Source organism: Curcuma longa, chromosome 14, assembly GCF_044706935.1.
Source record: "Curcuma longa cultivar G26 ecotype Majalengka, Jawa Barat chromosome 14, ITB_CL_G26_1.1, whole genome shotgun sequence".
Taxonomy (NCBI): Eukaryota; Viridiplantae; Streptophyta; class Magnoliopsida; order Zingiberales; family Zingiberaceae; genus Curcuma; species Curcuma longa.
The window spans coordinates 4609575-4629835 of NC_133874.1; the positions used below are offsets into that span (position 1 = coordinate 4609575).

Below are 20261 nucleotides of genomic sequence, written 5' to 3' on the forward strand. Positions count from 1 at the left end.
ATCATCACCCGATTCGACTCCTCGTGAGAGGATCTTCACGAAAACATCTCAAGATCCCATCTTTCGGTAATGCCTGCCTTCAAAATCCGATCTTGCCTCCTCCTCCTCCTCCTACTCTCCTCCGTCCTAACCCTCTCCTCCGCCGGCGAGCGACCCTCCGCCTACGAGATGCTGGAGAAGTTCGATTTCCCCAAGGGAATCCTGCCGGAGGGCGTGCGGAGCTACGAGCTGAAGGGCGACGGGAGCTTCACGGTGTTCCTGGCGGGAAATTGCGAGTTCAAGGTGGACGGCGGGTACGTGCTCAAGTACGACAGCAAGATCACCGGGAAGGTGGACGCCGGGGCGCTGACCGACCTGAAGGGGGTCAGCGTCAAGGTCCTCTTCGCCTGGTTCAGCATCAGCAGCGTCGGGCGGAGCGACGCGGCCCTCAACTTCTACGTCGGGCCTCTCTCCGCCACCTTCCCCGTCGCCAACTTCGAGGAGTGCCCGCGGTGCCGGTGCGGCTTCAACTGCGCCACCACCGCCAGCATCGCCGTCCTGTCGGCCGAATCATGAGTCTGCCTTCCAAAGATGCTGGGATCACATAAATGAATAATTTTTTGTGCCATCTTATGAATTAGATTATCAGAATCAAAAGATCTTATGAACTAGAATTTAAACAAGTCTCAAACTCTCATCTTTACAAAGAGCATGCGTTTATCTAAACTGAATCTGTGAAGAAAACTCCATATGATCATAGCCTTACACTAATCGAATTATCTCCATTAAAATATATAACAATTTATTTTAAATTTAAAAACTATAAATCAATTATATTTATTTATTATATACATTATCAACATATTATTATCTAATATTATTAATTTAATTTAATTTAATTTAAAAAATTAATCAAATATCAAATTGATTTAATTGCAAAAATATTTAGGGTTGAACCAAGGATAATATAGTAAATGTTAAATTAGATTATACATTAAAACTTTCAAATAAATAAATTGAACCAAACAATATTAGGTTATACTTTATTTCCCATAACTTTGATTATGTGATTTCTTGATAATCACATAATTTAGGTAAACACATTCTTAATTCTTTTGTTGGAAGGTGGACTCTTAAATAGCTTATTAGGAAGAGGAAAGGATTAGTATAATGATTTATATTGTAAAAACAACTTGTATTATAAAAATAACTTATCTTGCAACTTTACATTACATATATTCAATAGAAACTCTTAAATTATACTTCATTAATTAGATATATATGAATTTATTCTATCTAGATACATGAATTATAAGATTCATATTTCACTTGGTTCATGTACATCAAACATTTATTATGGTTCATATATTTAAGTTTAATTCAACTTCTAACACTCACTTTTAAACTTGAATCTTCTTTGCACCAAGCATGAATCTTTGAAAATAATCAAATTTTAGTGACTTTGTAAAAATATTAATAACTTGATCCATGGTCTTCACATACTCTAGTTGAACTTTTTTCTTTATAATATATTTTTGAATAAAATAATATCTTCTGTAAATATATTTGTTACGTTCATGCAACATTGGATTCTTTGCCAAACTTATTATCAATCATGATTTTGATAGCATCTTCGTGTTTCAAATGAAGTTTTTTTTAACAATCTTCATAATCATATAACATAACAAGTGCAAGAAGTAACTACAACATACTTAGTTTCACAACTAGAAAGTATCACAATAATTTACTTTTTTGAACTCCATAAAATTATATTATTTTTAAAAAGAATATACACCACCAATTGTATTTTTTTAATCATCAATGTCTTCTGCAAAATCATTATCATAATAATCCGTAAACTTGTAGTTGCAAGAGAATGAATATAAAATATTATAATTAAGAGTATCTTTAATATAATGAAGTGTCTTCTTAGCTACTCAACATGTGAGATTCAGTTAGATTCTCCATAAATCAATTCACAACTTCAACTACTAATAAAATATTAACTCTTATACAACTCAAGTATCTTAAGCTCCTAATAAAACTTATGAATGTAGTTGAATAATTTTCTTTTCTCTTTTATTCACTTTGGATAGTTATGTTTCAAATTGCATAGGAGCGCGGATGTTTCTGAGTCGTCGATAGTGATAATTTTTCCATCAAATCAGTACTTGTCATATTGGTGAAATTCCCTCCATCAATAATAACACTGCAAATCTTGTTATTTACAAAGCAATGACTATGAAACAAGTTTTTCTTTGGTCATCTTCTCCCTCCTTAGCTTACATATTGAGAACTCATCCGACTACCAATAAGTTTCCAACAATAACATATGGTTCATCATCATTGTCCTCCTTTTGTGGCACTTCATCAGCTATTTCATCCTCATCTTTCGACTCAAGTTCACCTTGGATGTTTATCACCATCACCCTTTTGTTCACACATTGGTTGATTATGTGACCACACCATTGACATTTAAAGCACTTAATATCATGGGATTTGGAAGAAGTGGACTCACTATTACCTTGAGTAGCGGATGTTGTTGGTTTAGGCTGCTTGAAGTTAAGGGTTTAAATTTGGCTTGTTTTGTAGTCATTCCTCCCTTTTGGAGCTGCCTTCCATGTGTTGTTGGTAGCCATGGGTTGTCTTCTCCTAGCCAATCTTTTCCTTTTGAGTTGTTTCTCCACTTATATTGCTTGGTATACCATGTCTCGGCAACTCAACATAATACTGCAATTCAACAATATCAGCAATTTTTGGATATAAACTATGCAAGAATCTAGCATGGTGACTTCCCAATCTTCATCCACATTAGCCTTTATCTAGGACCCATACTTTTGGAGTCTTGAGATAACCTCTGTAGTTATTGATATGAGTTCCTATAGTAATGGCTAGGTACAAATCTTTTTCTCATGATCATCTTCATCTCCACATTAGCCTATATCATGGACATCTCCATCTCGCCCCCGTGGCATAGTTGAGTTGATTACGACGGAGCAGAGTTGCTGAAGTAGGCAAGGGTCGAATCTCAGTGAAATTTCACCGAGGCAATGTCCTTTTTCACCTTTTGCTGAAATGGACATCTCCATCTCCTTAAAATACTCTTCCATACTTTTGGAGCCTTGAGATAACATTTGTAGCTGTTGATATAAGCTCCTATAGTAAATGACTGGATATAAATTTCCTTCTCGTGATCATCTTCATCTCCTCCCAAGTGGAGGAAGAAATATAAAGAGAAATTGATATAAATTAAATATATTTTTATTTTTAAAAAATATATATTATATATAAGATTAAATTTTTAAAACATAGGGGTAATCATACCCTCTCATCTCCACTTGGCTACGCTAGTGGTTGTTGCCTACGGTAGATTGTCGTCGCCAACGGCATATGGTCGTATATATGGGGCTTTACAAATAAAAATAAAAACACAACTGTCAATTCAATAGTTATTTTTGAGTTTGAATTGTAATTGGCTCGGCTGCGCCCGGTTCGGGTTCATGCCTATGTAACCAACTTATTGAATTCAATCGGTTACAAGTTTGAGTCGGATCTAGTTTGGATCAGAGTCGGGTCTATCGAAGTGACAATGTATACAAAATAATATCATATTGGAGAAGGTTTCATGTGTAAGTTTCGTGGAAGCTTCTACATACTGTGCAAAAATAAATAAATAAAATGACGACAAGTTAAGTTTTAATTAATCTCAAACTAATCCTTGTTAGTTAATTCAGTTAATATATTTAGCACGCATCAACATCCCAAGTTAGATTTTAAATTGTTTAATTCTGTAGCTTTTTTTACATAATAATAATAGGAGAAAGTTGAGAAAAAAAAGATGAATTTTGGCTTCATTTTTGTTAATTAATAAATAAATAATTTATTTATGGATTAATATATAACTTAAAATAACTGAGTTATTAACCAATTAGTAATTTTTTAACATTAACTATTAAATTGATAATACAAACATTAAACTCAATGAATTTAATATTTAATTTGATAAGAATTTATTTATGTTCATTTAATACATATAAAATTAATTAAATAAATATTTTTAAATAATTTATTAATATTCATGAATAATATTTATGAATTATATTCATCAATAAAATTTTTATCAACTTGTTAAATAAATAAAGAAACTTTTAAAATAAATAATTAAGTTTTATTACCAAACTCAATAACTAATCAATTAAATAAGTTTAAAATGTAAAATTTTCAAATAATCAAACAAGTTTGAATTGAGAACTCGATAACATCTAAACGAGTCAAGCTTAAGTCAAGTCTAAATCAAACTCATGCTCATAAAAAAGAACTAATTCAAGTTTGAACACTGATTTCAATGACTTGATTTATTTTACACTTAATTTGACTCGATTACCTTATCAAATAAATTTGAATGTCATAAATTTTAACTCAATTTGATTCATTTACCGTCTTATTTCACGCGACAATGATACGAGTGTCGAGAGATAGTGGAGCTCGAGGAGATTTCTTAAAAGAGTATGCAACACTTGTCCATAATTATTGCAAGACGTAGGGCAAAGAGGCCAACTTAGGATCACTTGTGGATGAAAATTATATCAAACCAAATTAAAATTTAAAAATTATTTATGAATTTTGTCATGGCATTGCTAAGCCAGTTCAGTCGGCTTAGGACCACTTTCGGACGGAAGAAGGTGGATTAGGTAGGTATGTAGGTGGGCGGGCCGACTGAGTTGCGGTCACGGTGCATCAAGTCGGCATGGACAGACATCCACTTGGGTGCTGTGATGATGAACAAGACCATGCGTCCCACCAAACGCTTTTAAAATGAAGATGATGAAATGAAGATGATGAAGAAGAAGAAGTATTTTCTATTAGAATTAGTTAAGCTCTCTCTATCAACTTAAATAAATAGCAAATGTAAACCACAAGGATTATTAGTGAGTTATGGATAAAGATTAGGATTAATTATTGAGTTAAGCCGAGAGGTTTGAGAGATGTTAAGAAGTCCAATCAAGACAAATAGTGTGTACAAGTTCTTTTCTCTCAATCACTTTAGTTTTGGCCTTTGCCCTTAATTTCAAGTTTGTCTGCCACTTCTGGAACCATCTGTTTATTTCCACTGTAGGAAAACAGTATAATAAAATTATTTAAAAATTATGATTTTTTAAAAAAGTTTGTTTAGCTTGTTTTGTGACAATTTGTTTTTTTTTAAAAAAAAACTATAAAGAAACTTTTATGAAAGAAACATGTTCTGTTTAGTGGATTGTGAGAAAAAATTTTAAAGACTTAATTAATTCCCTAATAATTTCATTATTCATTTAATGACGATGAGAAAAATAATAAGTTTTTAACAAGTGGTATTGATGATGATTTCTTTATACATTTATAGAGTTGTCAATGAATTAAATGTTTGTGAATAAGTTTGATGTTTGATTTTGTAAGAATTTGTTTTTTATTATATAAAATTAATTAAATAAATAAGTTTGAATAACTTGTTAAACTAAATGAGTAAGTTTAAACACATATGTGTTCAGCTTATTAATGAACGTATGTGAATAATATTCACGAATAATATTTATGAATCATATTTATCAATAAAATTTTTTTATTAATATGTTAAATAAATAAAGAAAATTTTAAAATAAATAAATAAGTTTGTATTTCAAGTTCAATAACTAAATAAATAAATTTAAAATGTAAAAATTTTAAACAATCAAATAAGTTTAAATTGAAAAGTTTGATAATATCTAAATAAATTAAACTTAAGACAAATTTCAACCAAGCACAAATTTATAAATTTTTTTTGAATAATCATTTTAACCGTTTAATTTATTTTAAACTTAATTTAATTATCTTATCAAATAAATTTGAACATCAAAACGTGATTTTACTTAACTTGTTTACGGCCTTATATATTTATCAATTAATTTGACTCTGAATTTTTAATTAAGAGATAATTGTAATTAAATCAAATCAAATGAGTCATTTGGATTAGAAACATAATTAATAAGCAGATCTACCTCACGTCCTCACGGGCGCTAGAAGATGACGTGGCAGATCTAATTACCGATTATACTCCTCGACGGCAAGCAGAGGGAGACTAACGGCGCCGTTAAGTGACGGTGACGGAACGGAAGTCAACTCCCGGACGATGACGAGGCGAGAGACGCATATAAAATAAAGAACTCATTTCCCACTTTCTCCCACTGTCTCCATCTCTCCTCCTCTTCTTCCCAATCTCAACTGGATTGGACGAGCCTTTCAGTTCCGTCTCCCTGGAGGGAGAGGCGAGAAGCAAGGATCAAGCGAGCCGCCGAGGCCGATTCGGTGGTTTAGAGCGCGGCGCTTCGAGGTTCCGAGGGATTTGATGGATTCGATTTGCTGAGCGAGCTTTTAGTTCGTAGGGGTTCTGCCTCTTTGGGTGATTTGATTTTGCTAAAATTTCTAGGTCAAAGTCCTGCGGTGTCGTTAGTTTCAACTTCTAGTAATTTCGTTGGTATTCTTGTCAAATCTACGATGCGTTCCTTTTGTCAGAGTTAAAGCTTCGAGCTTGGAATTTGTATCCGTTGTTTTATTGTTTCGTCGATCTGTGCTTTCCTTAATTTTCTTCAGCGATCTCTCTGAAAATTGTTCCTTTTCTCCTGTATTGGGCTACTATTAAGCTAAATGCCTAAAAGCTCTATACCCAGGAAAATGTACGATCTTAGTTCTGTGATCTCTAGTCATACTAAAACGGCGACAAGGGGACTTGGCTACCGCTTAGTTTGAATAACAACCTTCGGGCATGTTTCCTTTATCTTGTCGTACTATCATCCTATGCAGCATTCTGTTGTTTTAACGGCTTTTTTGTTCGTGTTGTTTTGTGCTCATTAAGGTTGGTTTACGTTTAACTCATCAGCTGCTGTTAGGAATTCAAGCATGAACCATGATTGCCTTTTCTTTTCTTTTTGTGTTTTCGGATGCAGGCTTATCTAAGTTCATACATCTTTGTGAGGTTTGGTCGGTTTCAATTTTCAGGGAATAAAAAAAAAGAAGTATCTTTCATGATGCATGAGATGGAGTTTTTGGTATTACCATTAAAGTTCCGTGCCTTACTTTTATTCTCATCTGCTGAAAGCTGTACTGAGTAAAATCAAGATTTGGAGAAAATCACTTTCTTGAAACACATGGAGAAACAAGTTGTCAATGAAAACTTCACGCAATTAATTATGTATGGTCAAATAACACAGCTTAATCATGACAGCTTTGTTAATTCTGTGATATTTGACCTATGGTTGTGTAGTTGGTGCCCATTTGTCAAGGTTGACTTTTTTACATGGCCGTATGTAGCCATAACATTTGGATCAATTTTCTTGTTGGATCAAATTTTCATTGTATATCACTGTATGATTTATTTATTTATTTATTTAACAGATTAGCTTTAATGTGTTCATTTTTCACATTTCATCTTTGTTCAGCATATTGGGGTTAGTATGTGAAAGCTCCTGAGTTCCTGAATGACTGAAGTAATAGCAAGGTTAGGCTCTGCTAATTCTCAGTCTCCCTTTCTGCACTATACTTTATATGCTTTCCTATTTATAAATTTTTTGTTTGCATACAGTTTCACATGCTGAAGGCTTTCTGATAACTGGCTGTTAACCATCTAGTTCAAACTCATTGCTGATTGGTTTTTGTGTTTCTTTGCCAATTGAGTTGGAGTAGATGTCATTCCGTAGTATAGTCCGTGATGTTAGAGATAGCTTCGGCAGTTTATCAAGACGAAGTTTTGATGTCAAGCTTTCAAGTCTAATCGGCCATCGCAGGGGGAAATCCCAAGGCTCTGTGTTGGAGCTGCATGATCCATGTCCTATTATTCATCAGAGTCGTTGGGCTAGCTTACCCCCTGAGCTTCTTCGTGATGTGATCAGAAGACTAGAGACAAGTGAAAGCACATGGCCATCTCGTAAGCATGTTGTTGCCTGTGCAGCTGTGTGTAGATCATGGAGGGAGATGTGCAAAGAGATTGTTAGGTGTCCAGAAGTTAGTGGGAAGCTCACATTTCCAGTCTCTCTAAAGCAGGTAGTTTCTTTTTTCGTATGTTGTATAATGGACATCAGCCATGTGTATCATCCATTATGTGAACTCAGCTCATGCTATTGATGAGTTTGTCAAAAGCGTTTGCTTGCTATCTGACAGCTACCAACACTTGCTGTAAAAATTTATTTAGATTGGGTGGAAGAGAAATTGCCTGCATGGTCATAAATTATCTTTGACTTTTGTCATCTTTTGCAGCCAGGACCCCGGGATGGAACCATTCAATGTTTCATTAAGAGAGATAAGTCGAAACTTACTTATCGTCTGTACCTGTGTCTTAACCCCTGTAAGTTTCCTTCCCTTTTGTTTATTTTGAATTTCAGAAGCATATTGTTCTTGTTGAATACTTGCCACGAGGCCAACAACACTAAATGTCTTGCTGTTTTAGTTTGGACATCTGTTGTGGTTTATGTTTTAAATATTCCATACAAGAACTAGGTACATCTTAGTTTATCAAGTTACTGTTTTCATCACCTCTTGAACACTCTCATCCATAGGTATCCTTTATGATTAATTATGCAAAATTAAATTGTGATCATTTTTTTTTCTCTCGGCTTTGACAGTCGTAGGTTTCTTTTTTTAAATACTTGCGACTTTCATTTTCTATTATGGTAATTAGCTGTTAGCTGTCACAAGGAAATTTTGTATTTTCTCTTAGCTATTATTTATCCTTCAGAAAGATTTCTAGCACATCTAAGTTTATGGAGTTACTCTTTTTGTCACTACTTGTGTCTTCCTCCTACACAGGTATCCTTTCAGTTAATAATTGATTATACAAAGATTACCATATTTCAGATTATAATTGTGATCAGATTTTCTCTCTCAGGAATTCTTTTGACACAATCTTAGTTTGCTATCTTTCTAAGTATTTATCATTTTCATTTTTCATCTATTAGCTGTGGCAAGGAAGAAACTTTGTATTTCATCTTATCTGTTTGTGGTCCTGCAGAAGATTGGGAAAAAAAATTATTCTCACTTCTGCGTAGAGAACTCAACTTGTACTGATATATTCACTTATTTTACTGGCCTTTTTATTTATTCTGTAAAATGTTTTGCCATCCATATGGTTCATTCATTAGTGAATGTATATGTAGCTGTTCTCGTGGAGACTGGGAAGTTTCTCCTATCAGCTAAAAGAAATCGCCGAACCACCTATACAGAATATACTATCTCAGTGAATTCTGGCAACATATCAAGGTCAAGCAGCTCATACATTGGAAAGCTAAGGTATTTGTTTTGCTAGATTGTGCATTTGTAAGTGATATATTTTACCAATCTAAGCATTTTCTTCTAAGATTACAGGTCAAACTTTCTTGGTACAAAATTTGTAGTATACGACACCCAACCTCCGTACAACTTTTCTTCCCTTTGCCCACCCGGTCGAACAAGTCGTAGGTTCTCCAAGAGAGTCTCTCCTAAAGTCCCTTCAGGCAGCTACAACATAGCCCAGGTTACATACGAGTTGAATGTTCTTGGCACACGCGGACCACGGCGTATGCATTGCATCATGTACTCCATTCCTACATCAGCACTTGATCCTGGGGGCACAGTTCCTGATCAACCTGAGAACCTCGTTTCGCATTCCCTCGATGACTCATTCCGCAGTATGTCATTCTCCAAGTCCTCGTTCATGGACCGCTCGATGGACTTCAACAGCGCTCGCTTCTCTGATATAACTGGAGGAGCTCGCATGGACTTCAACAGCACTCGCTTCTCTGATATAACTGGAGCAGCTCACGAGGGAGAAGAGGAGGATAGCATAAAGGAGAGGCCATTGGTACTGCGAAACAAACCCCCAAGGTGGCACGAGCAGCTGCAGTGTTGGTGTCTGAACTTCCGGGGCAGGGTCACAATTGCTTCTGTGAAGAACTTCCAGCTGATATCTGCAGTGCAGCCAGCAGCCGGCGCTCCTACTCCGTCAGAACCACCGGCAGCGCAATCCGAGCACGATAAGGTAATCCTCCAGTTTGGCAAGGTGGCAAAGGACATGTTCACCATGGATTACAGGTATCCACTCTCTGCTTTCCAGGCTTTCGCCATTTGTTTGAGCAGCTTCGACACCAAGTTGGCTTGTGAATAATAATAATGTCGATTGTTTTAGTGAAAACATCCAAAGAACAAAATTTTCAAAAGGTAAAAAAAAAATTGGTGCCTTGTTGATTCTTACCAGTTGCTAGTCTCTAGTGATCGAGTTGTATCCTGCAACATTGTTCTGACTTTTGAGGCAATGTGACAGTGAGCTTGGCCCATGTAGATTCTCTCTTTCTAATTATGTGCATTTAAGTTATTGTCCTCACACTGCATTTATGTTCCATTAATAGCTTGATGAACTGAGAAACTGCCAATGTTTTTATCTTCTTTCCATATTTAGCTCCTTAGTTTTTACCTCTGAATTTCTAGGGTTTAGTTTTTAAACCTCTTCCTTCATGTATTATGTATTGCCTTGCAAAGACTTGATCCAGATATTTAATTTGGCTAGCTCACGAGTCAAATCACAAATTAAGGAATATAATTTCTTAACTAGGGAAGAGTCTACCTCGTTATTGGAACCATCTGAAACGGATATAAATCCGTGGCTTCTCTCAGACTTGGCTTTGGATTCGAATCTGAACTCGACTACGGACTTGATTTGAACTCGGGCTTGGACTCAATTTTGACCACTTGATCTTGCACCAGTAGTGCTAGAAAGTTCACTTGGGCTTGTTCTTCTTCATTGAAATCTTCTGAAGATGACTCATCCCATGTAATTTTAGAGCTTTCCTTCTTCGTTGATTCTTGTCCTTCTTCTTGTTTGAACATTCTGACTTATAGTGACCCTTTTTATTGCAGCCGTAGCAAGTTACTTATAATCTTCATTTTATTTTGATTTGATCCAGATGGCTTGTTCATTGCTTGGGTTATTTTCTTGATCTCGTGCTTTGTGAGCCTTTTCTTTCTTTTGAATAGTTTTTGAACTAGGTTGACTAGTTCGGTGTTGAGTTTTTTATCATCTTCTGAATCTGATTCATCTTTGGATTTGAGCTCCACTCGAGATTTGGACCTTGGCTCCTTCTTCTTGTGTTGTCCTGCAATTAAGGCAATACCTTTCTTGACCTGAGTAGCATTAGTCTATTCATGTAACTTAAATTCAGTAAATAACTCATCTAATTTAATTTTTGAAAAGTCTCGAGAGACCTTGTAAGCATCGACCATTGATGCCCACAAAGTAGTTCTTGGAAACACTTTCAGTGCATACCTTATCACGTCCCGATTTTCGATTGGTTGTCCAATTGCGTGGAGGTCGTTGAGGAGATCTTGGATTTGGGTATGAAGTTGGCTTGCGGATTCTCCTTTTTGCATTTTGATATTATATAGTTTATTTAAAATTAAGTCCCGTTTACTCACTTTTGTATCTAAGGTTCTTTCGTGCAACTCGATTAGCTTGTCCCACAAGTCCTTCACATTGCTGAAGGGTCCTACCTAGTTGAGTTTCTCCTTCATTATGTGGCACTAGAGGGTTTGTGTAGCTTTTGTGTCGGCCTCAATCTTCCTCTTGGTTTGTTGGTCCCACTTGTCACAAGCTAGGGGGACTCCTTCTTCGTTGGTAGGGGCAGTGTATCCAGTTTGGATAATTATCCACATCTTCACCTATGTGTTCAGGTGGTACTCCATCCGACCATTCTAGTAGTCTAAATCTTTCCTTGGAGAAGAGGGGTGGACGAGATGTGTTGTAGCCTTCTTGATGGGCCGTTAGAATGTATCTCTTGCATAAAAAAATTAAAAAAAATATACTAAGACTTGGCCTTGGATTAGTAGTGTTGGAACAAAGAAGCACAAATAACGAAAACCACTCGAGTGGTGTTTGCATCAAATTCGAGCAACTCTAAAAAAATTGATCAAGTTGTCAGAAGAGGTGATTGCACCAATTCAGACTACTTGATCAACTAGCGAAGAAAATAAAGAAAAAATTTGCTCGAATGGTGGTTTCACCAATTCAGAGTGCCCCTGCTCTGATACCAATTGTAGGATCGTTTAGAGCGCTAGAGGGGGGGGGGGGGTGAATAGTGCGTTTCACTTTTTCATTTATTTTTGAAAACTTATTTTAGAAACCTTGAGTACGCAGTGAAAAATAAGAAAAACATGAACACAAAGTAATGACATGTTTATTTTTACTTGGTTCACAGCCTCTAGCTGCTACTTCAAGGCTTGCAGTTCTTGACTGCTTCTGATGGGTAATCCACTAAAAGACTCTTTCTCACAATGAGAAAGAGTCTCGTCTTTTACAAGAAGAGGAATGATAAACAGTTTATTGTTCCTAGAAAATAAAGACACAAAAGATGAAATTAGATTTTGCTACTTGTTAGCGACTATAAATGAGAACTTGAGTGTGATGTTGATGTAGCGTCTTGGCATTGCAGCAGTGTATTGGGAGCGTAGAGCACGTGAACATCGGTTGTAGAATCATCGTGAATGGTGTTTGAAGGCTCTGTTCATGGCTACTTTTATTGAGTAATCTGGGTGCCTGGATTCCCTTTCGGCACCCCCATCGTGGGCTATCCGATCCGCACGTAATTGCTGACTTAGCATCTCCGAGCGCTTGGATCCCTTCTGAGATACTTGGAATGCTGATGTGGTGATTGCTGGATCAGACCTTGACTCCACTGTGTCTTATCCTTCTCTAGGCGCCTGAAGATGAGATATCTCGGCTAATCGGGACTTGCCATCTCATCTGCCTCGTTGGCCCAACGAAATGACTATTTGGGCGCCTCGGATCTGATAGGGGCACCTGGACCATCCGAGCGCTCGGATCCAATAGGGGCGCTCGAAATTTGGATTTCCTTTGACCTCATTTTCTTGCATCATAGAGTTAACATAATACAAATACAATGCAAAATTTAAGTTTAAACGGTTTTACAACTGTCTGGTCTTGACTTTGGATTTTCAGTATAACTTTAGGTCAGACTGACATCTACTGTTCCCTTTAAGGGAACACATCCTCACCTATTTCTCTCAGGAGAGCTTATCCTTTTCCAAACATCTAGTTCTCCAGATTTGTTTGGACTTTTTGCTCAGCACCAATCTTCTAACCCTCAAGACTTCCTTTCGATATATCTTCATAATGGTATGATATTGTCCACTTTGAGCCTAAACCCTCATGGCTTTGTTCTTGGGCTCAACCAAAAAGGCATCATACCAATGGAGATACTTTTCATCCTTTTAATCCCATGATCTTTTTCATGTACTTTAGATGTGGGACTATGTTTGCACCCTTGCAACCCAACAATCCCCCCTCAAACAAAGGACCACAGGCCCCTCTCAACGTCATTTTTTGATGTCTGAATCCTCGACCCACCAGGACTTTTTACCTCTCGGTCCACCCGACCTACTAGGACTTCCCACCTAGCCACAGCTAGGACTTTTTGCCCCTCGGTCCACCCGACCTACTAGGACTTCCCACCTAGTCGCAACTAGGACTTTTTACCCCTCGGTCCACCCGACCTACTAGGACTTTTCACCTGGTGTCTGGTCCTCTTGATTCAGATACGGGAGCACCTACTTCCTTTGTTTAAGGTTCAAACCACATGGTTAGATCTGAATCATAGCTCATCCGGCGGTTAGTCCGGTGAAGAGCAGTCTTGCTCTGATACCACTTGTTAGTACCGATGGAATCAAAATATCTCCACAATGGTATAATATTGTCCACTTTGTGCCTAAACCTTCATGACTTTGTTCTTGGGCTCAACCCAAAAGACATCATACCAATGGAGATACTTTCCATCCTTTTAACCCCATGATATTTTCCATGTACTTTAGATGTGGGACTATGTTTGCACCCTTGCAACCCAACACCATCGATCCGCTAGACGTCCGGTCCACTGACCCGCTTAGACTTTCCGCATGACATCCTCAATCTGCCAAGACTTCTTTGCCTAGTCTCATTGACCAAAACTTCTTGCCTAACATCCAACTAGGACTTGTCTTGTCTAGCCTCAAATTAAAATTTTTCTATGCTACTTGCACACTTATATTAGCTCATCAGTGCACAATATAATCTTAACTTGAACCTTTTGTCATGATCAAAATACAAGTTCGATAATTTGGTGCTCCTTACACTAACACACAATTCTTTTTTAACAATCGTAGGCCATCAAAATATTTTTGATATTTTGGTGAAGATATTTTTACAACGAGGAACAAGTAACATAATAAGTGATGAGTTAGTGGCAAAATTAAGTTGCGAGAGTAAGCTTAGGTGAACAAGTTGAGAGACCTATATGTTGGCTTTCTACCGCGTAATGAATGATAAGTTATTGAATTTGAGAAATTATTGATTTTAAAATTAAAACTTATCTAATTTATCAAGATGGGTTTGATCTGCTGAACTCAGGATTATCAAGCTAGGAAGACTATGCAGGTAAGGAAGGCTAAGCCGTTAAGAAAGGTTGAGTTATCAAGCTGGCCGAATTGCTGAGTAGGCTGAGTTGCCAAGCTACCAAGCAAAATTATACCCAATTGTTGAGTTGGTCGAGCTACTGAGTTGGCCGAGTTATCCAGCAGACCAAGTTACCGACCTACCGAGTAGGTTGAGTAGACTGAATTATCAAGGCTTGTGTTAGACATAGTTTCTTTAAAATAGATTCGTCCCCTCTATGAAGGTGCTTAAAAGTTTGGTAGACTATTTATTTTTCAGGATACAATAGGTTAATCATGTTTACAACTAAGCATTGATTGTGTGTGACAAACTGAATTATACCTGAATGTTATCACTAGGAAGAATAGAGAAAATAGGTGAGCAGAAAATGAATGCGGAGGAGTTGTTTGCTTAAAGATGGATCGATAGTTTGATATCTATTGCCCAAGGAAGGAACCTCTTTTAATAGGCTCAGAACCTTGACAACCATTAGCTCTATTGATTAATGACCATTACTCGACTATTATTTTTCTCTATCAACTGGCTCAAAAAGCTAGCCGATTGGCGATTAATAATCATTTGTTTTGTTTCAGCCATTAATGTATCCATTTTAATTTTTTAGGCTAGCATAAAAAGCAATAGGTGGACAAACATTGATTGGGCTGCTTGGGCAATATTTGCCTTGACCAATTTGACACTCGACATGCAAAAGTTATGCTTGTACGTGAGTGTACTTGATTTAATGCAATTCGAGCTCTAAATTTGCACCCCATACTGGTGCACATGCATGAGAGAACCTCTTGTTCATGCAAATTCACAACATTTACATGTTGCTCCAAAACTCCAATGTAAGACTTGTTAGTGGAATCAACCTCTAGTGAAGGTTGACTAGGTCGATCAAACTCGAGTTGAATTTCGATGTTTGAATAATATGGTGAGCAATATGGTAGTTGGTTGAGTGAGGTAGGTCTAGGGTGATTAGATATTTGTCGATGGAGAACTCTAAGTGGATCAATAGTTGATCTGACACTTGATTGTTGGAAGTCCAATAGGAAGTTAGTATGAAATAAAAAGTTCAAGTAGGTCACGATTGATCAGACACTTGATAGTTAGAAGTCCAATGGGGAGTTGGCATGAGATGAGAAGTCCAAGTGAATCACAGTTAACCTGACACTTGACATATGAAGGCAAGTCCAAGTGGATCATGGAGAATCGAACACTTGACATGAGAAGTGAAGTCCAAGCGGATCATGAAAGACGAGATACTTGACATGAAAAGTGAAATCCAAGTTAGTTAATGTTGACTTGACACTTGGCATAAGATGCATGAAGTCCAAGGAGATCATAGAGTATCAGACACTTGGCATATGGATGAAAATAATTAACAGATCAAGGAGGATCGATCGAATGCTAGGTGAGTATGAAAGTCTAAACAGGTCAAAAAAGATGAATGTTTGGTATAAGAGAAGTCCTGGTAGATAAAGGGTGATTGGATGATAGGCGCGGAAAGTCTAGGTAGGTCAAAGTTGATCGAATGTCAGATAAAAAAAAGTCATGGTAGGTTAAGATCAATTAGATACTAGGAAAGATGAGAATTTAGCTTGGTAAGGCTTAAACAGGAATATTAGTCTATTGATATGGTGTATCAATTGACCGATATACTCTAAACTTTGAAATTGAAGTTTTGTGATGTTTTTAGAGTTTATTACAAAAATTAAGATTTCTGTTATAATAACTGGGGTTGCTACAACAATGGGGTTTGCTACAATAATATTTTTACTACAGTGTCTATCGAAATGAGTTTCATCAATCGACTACTGGCACGATAGAAGCGAATAAAAGCTTCAAAAAGCAACTAAAAAACTTAGTTGATTGCCTATCAGCCAAGTTTGTGACTGATAGCATGATTCAATTGACTAAAATTCAGAAGGACCTATTGCAATAGTCGGATGACTCAGTAACTACAATGTTCAATTTATTAATCATGAAATCCACTTAACTTAAGTAATCATTAGTAGACTCGAGTTAAACCGATCAAAGGAACAAATTGATTGATCGATGATAAATTAACTAAATCAACTTAAAATAAGTGAAAAAAGAAGTAGCTAGTGATGAAAGTTATAAATTAAAAGGGACGAGCTTAAAGGTTAACAAACTCAAAGATTGACTAAATAACTCTTTAGCCTCGTCCTCTTTTATAACACTTAAAAGTAAAACAAACTCAAAGATAAAATGGATTGAGAAACAAGAGAGATGTGCATTCTCTACCCCTTACATCATCAAAGAATCAATACCAGAACAAGCTATAAAATATATATATTCTAAAATAAACAAGGCCAAAACACAGATCGAGCTGCAGACGATGCCTTTTGCATGGCGGTGCATGCCACAACCTTTAATCGGTAGAATTGAAGAACGATCGATGCGACAAACGACAACACCGTCGAAGCGTGTCCAATCACTGCCCGCTCCAGGAAGACGGCGGAGGAAACTCGATTGAGTCCGTCCAACTCTCCGGCGACTCCTCCGCCCCTCCTCCTCCCCAGTTCATCTGCAGCCCAGCTGCTTCGCTTGGAGCGTAGAAAGGAGTATGAATGGAAGACGGAACAGAGGAGACCGGAAACGAGCGCAAAGGCATGGAACTGCCGCCGGACTCGTTCACCGGAGACGCGTCCAGCAGCAGCCGCGAGTAGGCCAAGTAGTCGCTCGCTGCGGCCGCACCCGGCATCGGGGGATCAGCGGCGGCGGCGGGGGAAGCGGAGGAGGAAGGCGGACGGAGGCAGACGTCCTCGGGGAAGTTGAGCTTGGCCCTTCTGCCGCGGAAGCGGAGCGCGGCCCTGTCGTATGCGCGCGCTGCGGCTTCCGCTGTCGCGAAGGTGCCGAGCCACACGCGGGCGGCCTTGTGCGGGTCGCGGATCTCCGCCACCCATTTGCCCCACGGCCGCTGCCTCACGCCCCGGTACTTCAGCGGCGGCGCCGCCCGTTCGCTTTCTTCTACTGCGGGCGCGGAAGGAGCGGAGGAGGTCCCTTCCATGGCAGCCGGAGCAGGCGAAGGTATCACTATCGCCGGAGAAACTATCAGAGAGAAGTAGCAATCACCATGCAGATTGGAGTATATTAAATATATATATATATATATTATTTATTTATTACAAAATTTTTAGATGAATACAGACAAAGTTGAAATCATCAAAGTTTGTTTTGATGAAATCATATTGATCATATTCTCACATATTCAATAGCATAATTTGTTTGTATCTTGAATTTTTTTTTCCACAATCAGTTTGTATTAGGTCATCTGTGATTACTCCCCCAAACAAGAATCTTGGCGTGGCACTGAACAAAAAATGATGATGAATCCCATTCAATCTATTGACTCAAGCCCTGGGGGTGATCGGTCCGGTCCGACGGAAGTTTTCCATCGGCCACCAGGGTAAATTGAGAAGCGCATACGACGGTCAACCCAAATGTCCAGCATCCTTTGATTGCGTTCCCCATTTAGATCGAACCGCAGGTGTCTGGGTCACAACTTGAATGTCCTACCGTTGCACCATTACCCCGGGAACAACAAGAAAACAAAGAACACGAATATCAGTCAAACAATTTAATTAATTGCAAAAAAAAATCTAAAGTTGAACAGAGGATCTACCAGAATAATTTTGATGATATTTATTTGAATTAAACAAAATGCTAGATCCCATTGAGATCAACAGATGATCTGACTCCACTAATCTTCTTCGGGCCGATTAATTCTAGGGTGATTGACCTGGCCCCATGTCGGATCAGCTTATAGTTAGCATTCTTAAGTCTGCTATCCATTTGAGAGAATCCCTACAAAGTCTCCGTTACTGAGTTTCGAACTCTAGATATTTGATATGTCATTGACAGACCTAATTAATTATCTCACCATTGCTCTGGGGTTATACATATATTTTTGATCTTATTTAATATATATTTATCGCATTACATGAGCATTATTTAAATTATTTATTTACTTTTTCATATACATTTTTTAATTTTGGATGACTAATTTTTTTATTTTATTGGTAAGATGTGAAGATCTTGACTTTAGAACACAAATTGGAGACAAAAGTCTAAGGACATCACAATGTAACATGATACACGACCTACTTGTGGCCCTCTGTCATGGCCATGTACCATCCAACAAGCAGAATTGACATCGGAGCATCAATTAGAACTTCTAATAATTAACACGGGCTGGTCGTGTCCCCTAACACGACCGTGTCCCTTGTTGCCATCTGACCAGAAGCTTCCAGCAGGCCACACGACCTAGCTATGAGGCATATAAGCAACTATTGAATCTGTTGATTCATATACGAATACCGAAAGCAATCTTCTAAAACTTATTGATTCTATAGAAGAATATCATAGTTTTAGAAAAGCATTCATCGCTTCCTAAAGAAGAAGATGGTGGAAATATATTAGTAATCAACAAAAACTATCTCAACACAACTAAATAGGCATTTAAATAGACCTTAAAATAAAACCCTAACTTACAAAGGATAAAAATACCCTTAACCCCTAAAAATAAAAAATTACTATAAATAATAAAAAATATATTATGAGCCTCCGAAAAAGTACTAAATGATGTCTGATGGGCCCAAAACTAGATCGTTATGGGTTCCACTCAATAATGAATATAAATCTCAAAAAGAGCTTTGAATAGGAAAAAACCACGTCTCTTTCTGATATCCGAGTAAAAAGTTATGACCTTCATAAATTTAATTTGCTGATTCTGCATCATTGTATCTTATAACACGGTTATGGCATGTGTGGCGATGCCCTTGATTTTTAAGAAAGTCCATTGAAGATTTGATAATTTTTGGAAGCTATAAAAGGATAAGGGGGCACAGGTTCAAATCATCAAGGGGGTTCTTGAAAGAGATAACCTAAAGGAGAGAGCCATCTTTTAGGATTTTAGAGAAGCCAAGAGATTCCGACGACAAAAGAGCCCATGGAGATCTTCCAAAGGCATTATCAACATCTACAATCGAGTTTTCTCTAAACTTCTCTCTAAATTAGCATTGTAGAATGTTGCTTTTGGTGTTTATGGCTTGTATCTCCATCGTAATGGAGTAGTTTCCCTAATACTAGAATTATTTTATGTGATTTCTTCCTTTTATCAATGACACATTGATCTTTGATTCGATTTTATTTTGCTTCATGTATTCGTGTATAGTTGCATGATTAAAGTTCAAGGGATAGATTTTTTGGGCTAGACCGGGAGGCGAACTTCTTCGTTCTGTTTTCCCTCGTTCACTTATTTTTGCAACAATTCTCTCTTTTCGATTCATCTAGATAATCTCTGTTGCACGTAAACTAGTACTTAAACTCTACAATCCTGAGGATGAAAATTTTTACCTCTTGATGACAACCGTGCACTTGTGGTAGTTGCACATCAAGTTTTTGACATCGTTGTCAGAAATATATTTAGTTAATATTAATTTTATTTGTAATTTAGTTAATTTAGATTTCTATTTTATTTTATTTTTTTATTTCTTATTTTACTATTACTTTTTGATTTTTCATTTTTAGGTTGACCAATTTACTTTTATGTGAAGGTTTGACAAATTAAAAATTATTCTAGATTTAGATCCTAAAATTGAAAGAACCTTCCATAAAAGAAGAAATCTACAAAAGCAACTTAAATATGAGCAAAAACAATCCATACCTATCATGGCCATCGACGAAGAGAACAAGCCTCTAAAGGACTATACAATACCGAGTGCGAGAGGATTAAAAACAAGCATCATGAAACCTTTGGTAGATACTAATAACTTTGAACTAAAGCCAGATTATTTTCCAT

The 20261-nt window shown here is 37.1% G+C and overlaps 3 protein-coding genes across 7 annotated transcripts; 2 read left to right on the top strand and 1 right to left on the bottom strand.

Annotated features, from left to right (window-relative positions):
- LOC141844655 (uncharacterized protein At5g01610-like) lies at positions 1 to 555 on the top strand. The gene has a single exon (XM_074732658.1). The coding sequence runs from the start codon at positions 70 to 72 to the stop codon at positions 553 to 555; it is 486 nt and encodes a 161-aa protein (XP_074588759.1). The 5' UTR covers positions 1 to 69.
- Positions 556 to 6181: 5626 nt separating this feature from the next.
- Positions 6182 to 10341, top strand: LOC141844760 (tubby-like F-box protein 8). 5 transcript variants are annotated; one of them, XM_074732752.1, is made up of 6 exons: positions 6182 to 6454; positions 7428 to 7486; positions 7571 to 8028; positions 8242 to 8329; positions 9138 to 9270; positions 9346 to 10341. In XM_074732752.1, exons 3-6 carry the CDS (start codon positions 7672 to 7674, stop codon positions 10121 to 10123), a joined length of 1356 nt encoding a protein of 451 aa, XP_074588853.1. In that variant the 5' UTR covers positions 6182 to 6454; positions 7428 to 7486; positions 7571 to 7671; the 3' UTR covers positions 10124 to 10341. The 5 variants fall into 5 exon arrangements, with proteins under 5 accessions (XP_074588853.1, XP_074588855.1, XP_074588856.1 ...); XM_074732754.1 differs by having other exon boundaries at positions 6182 to 6418; XM_074732755.1 differs by having other exon boundaries at positions 6182 to 6391.
- Positions 10342 to 16892: 6551 nt separating this feature from the next.
- Positions 16893 to 17468, bottom strand: LOC141844788 (ethylene-responsive transcription factor ERF110-like). Its single transcript, XM_074732786.1, has one exon. The coding sequence runs from the start codon at positions 17466 to 17468 to the stop codon at positions 16893 to 16895; it is 576 nt and encodes a 191-aa protein (XP_074588887.1).
- Between the last annotated feature and the right edge of the window lie 2793 nt (positions 17469 to 20261).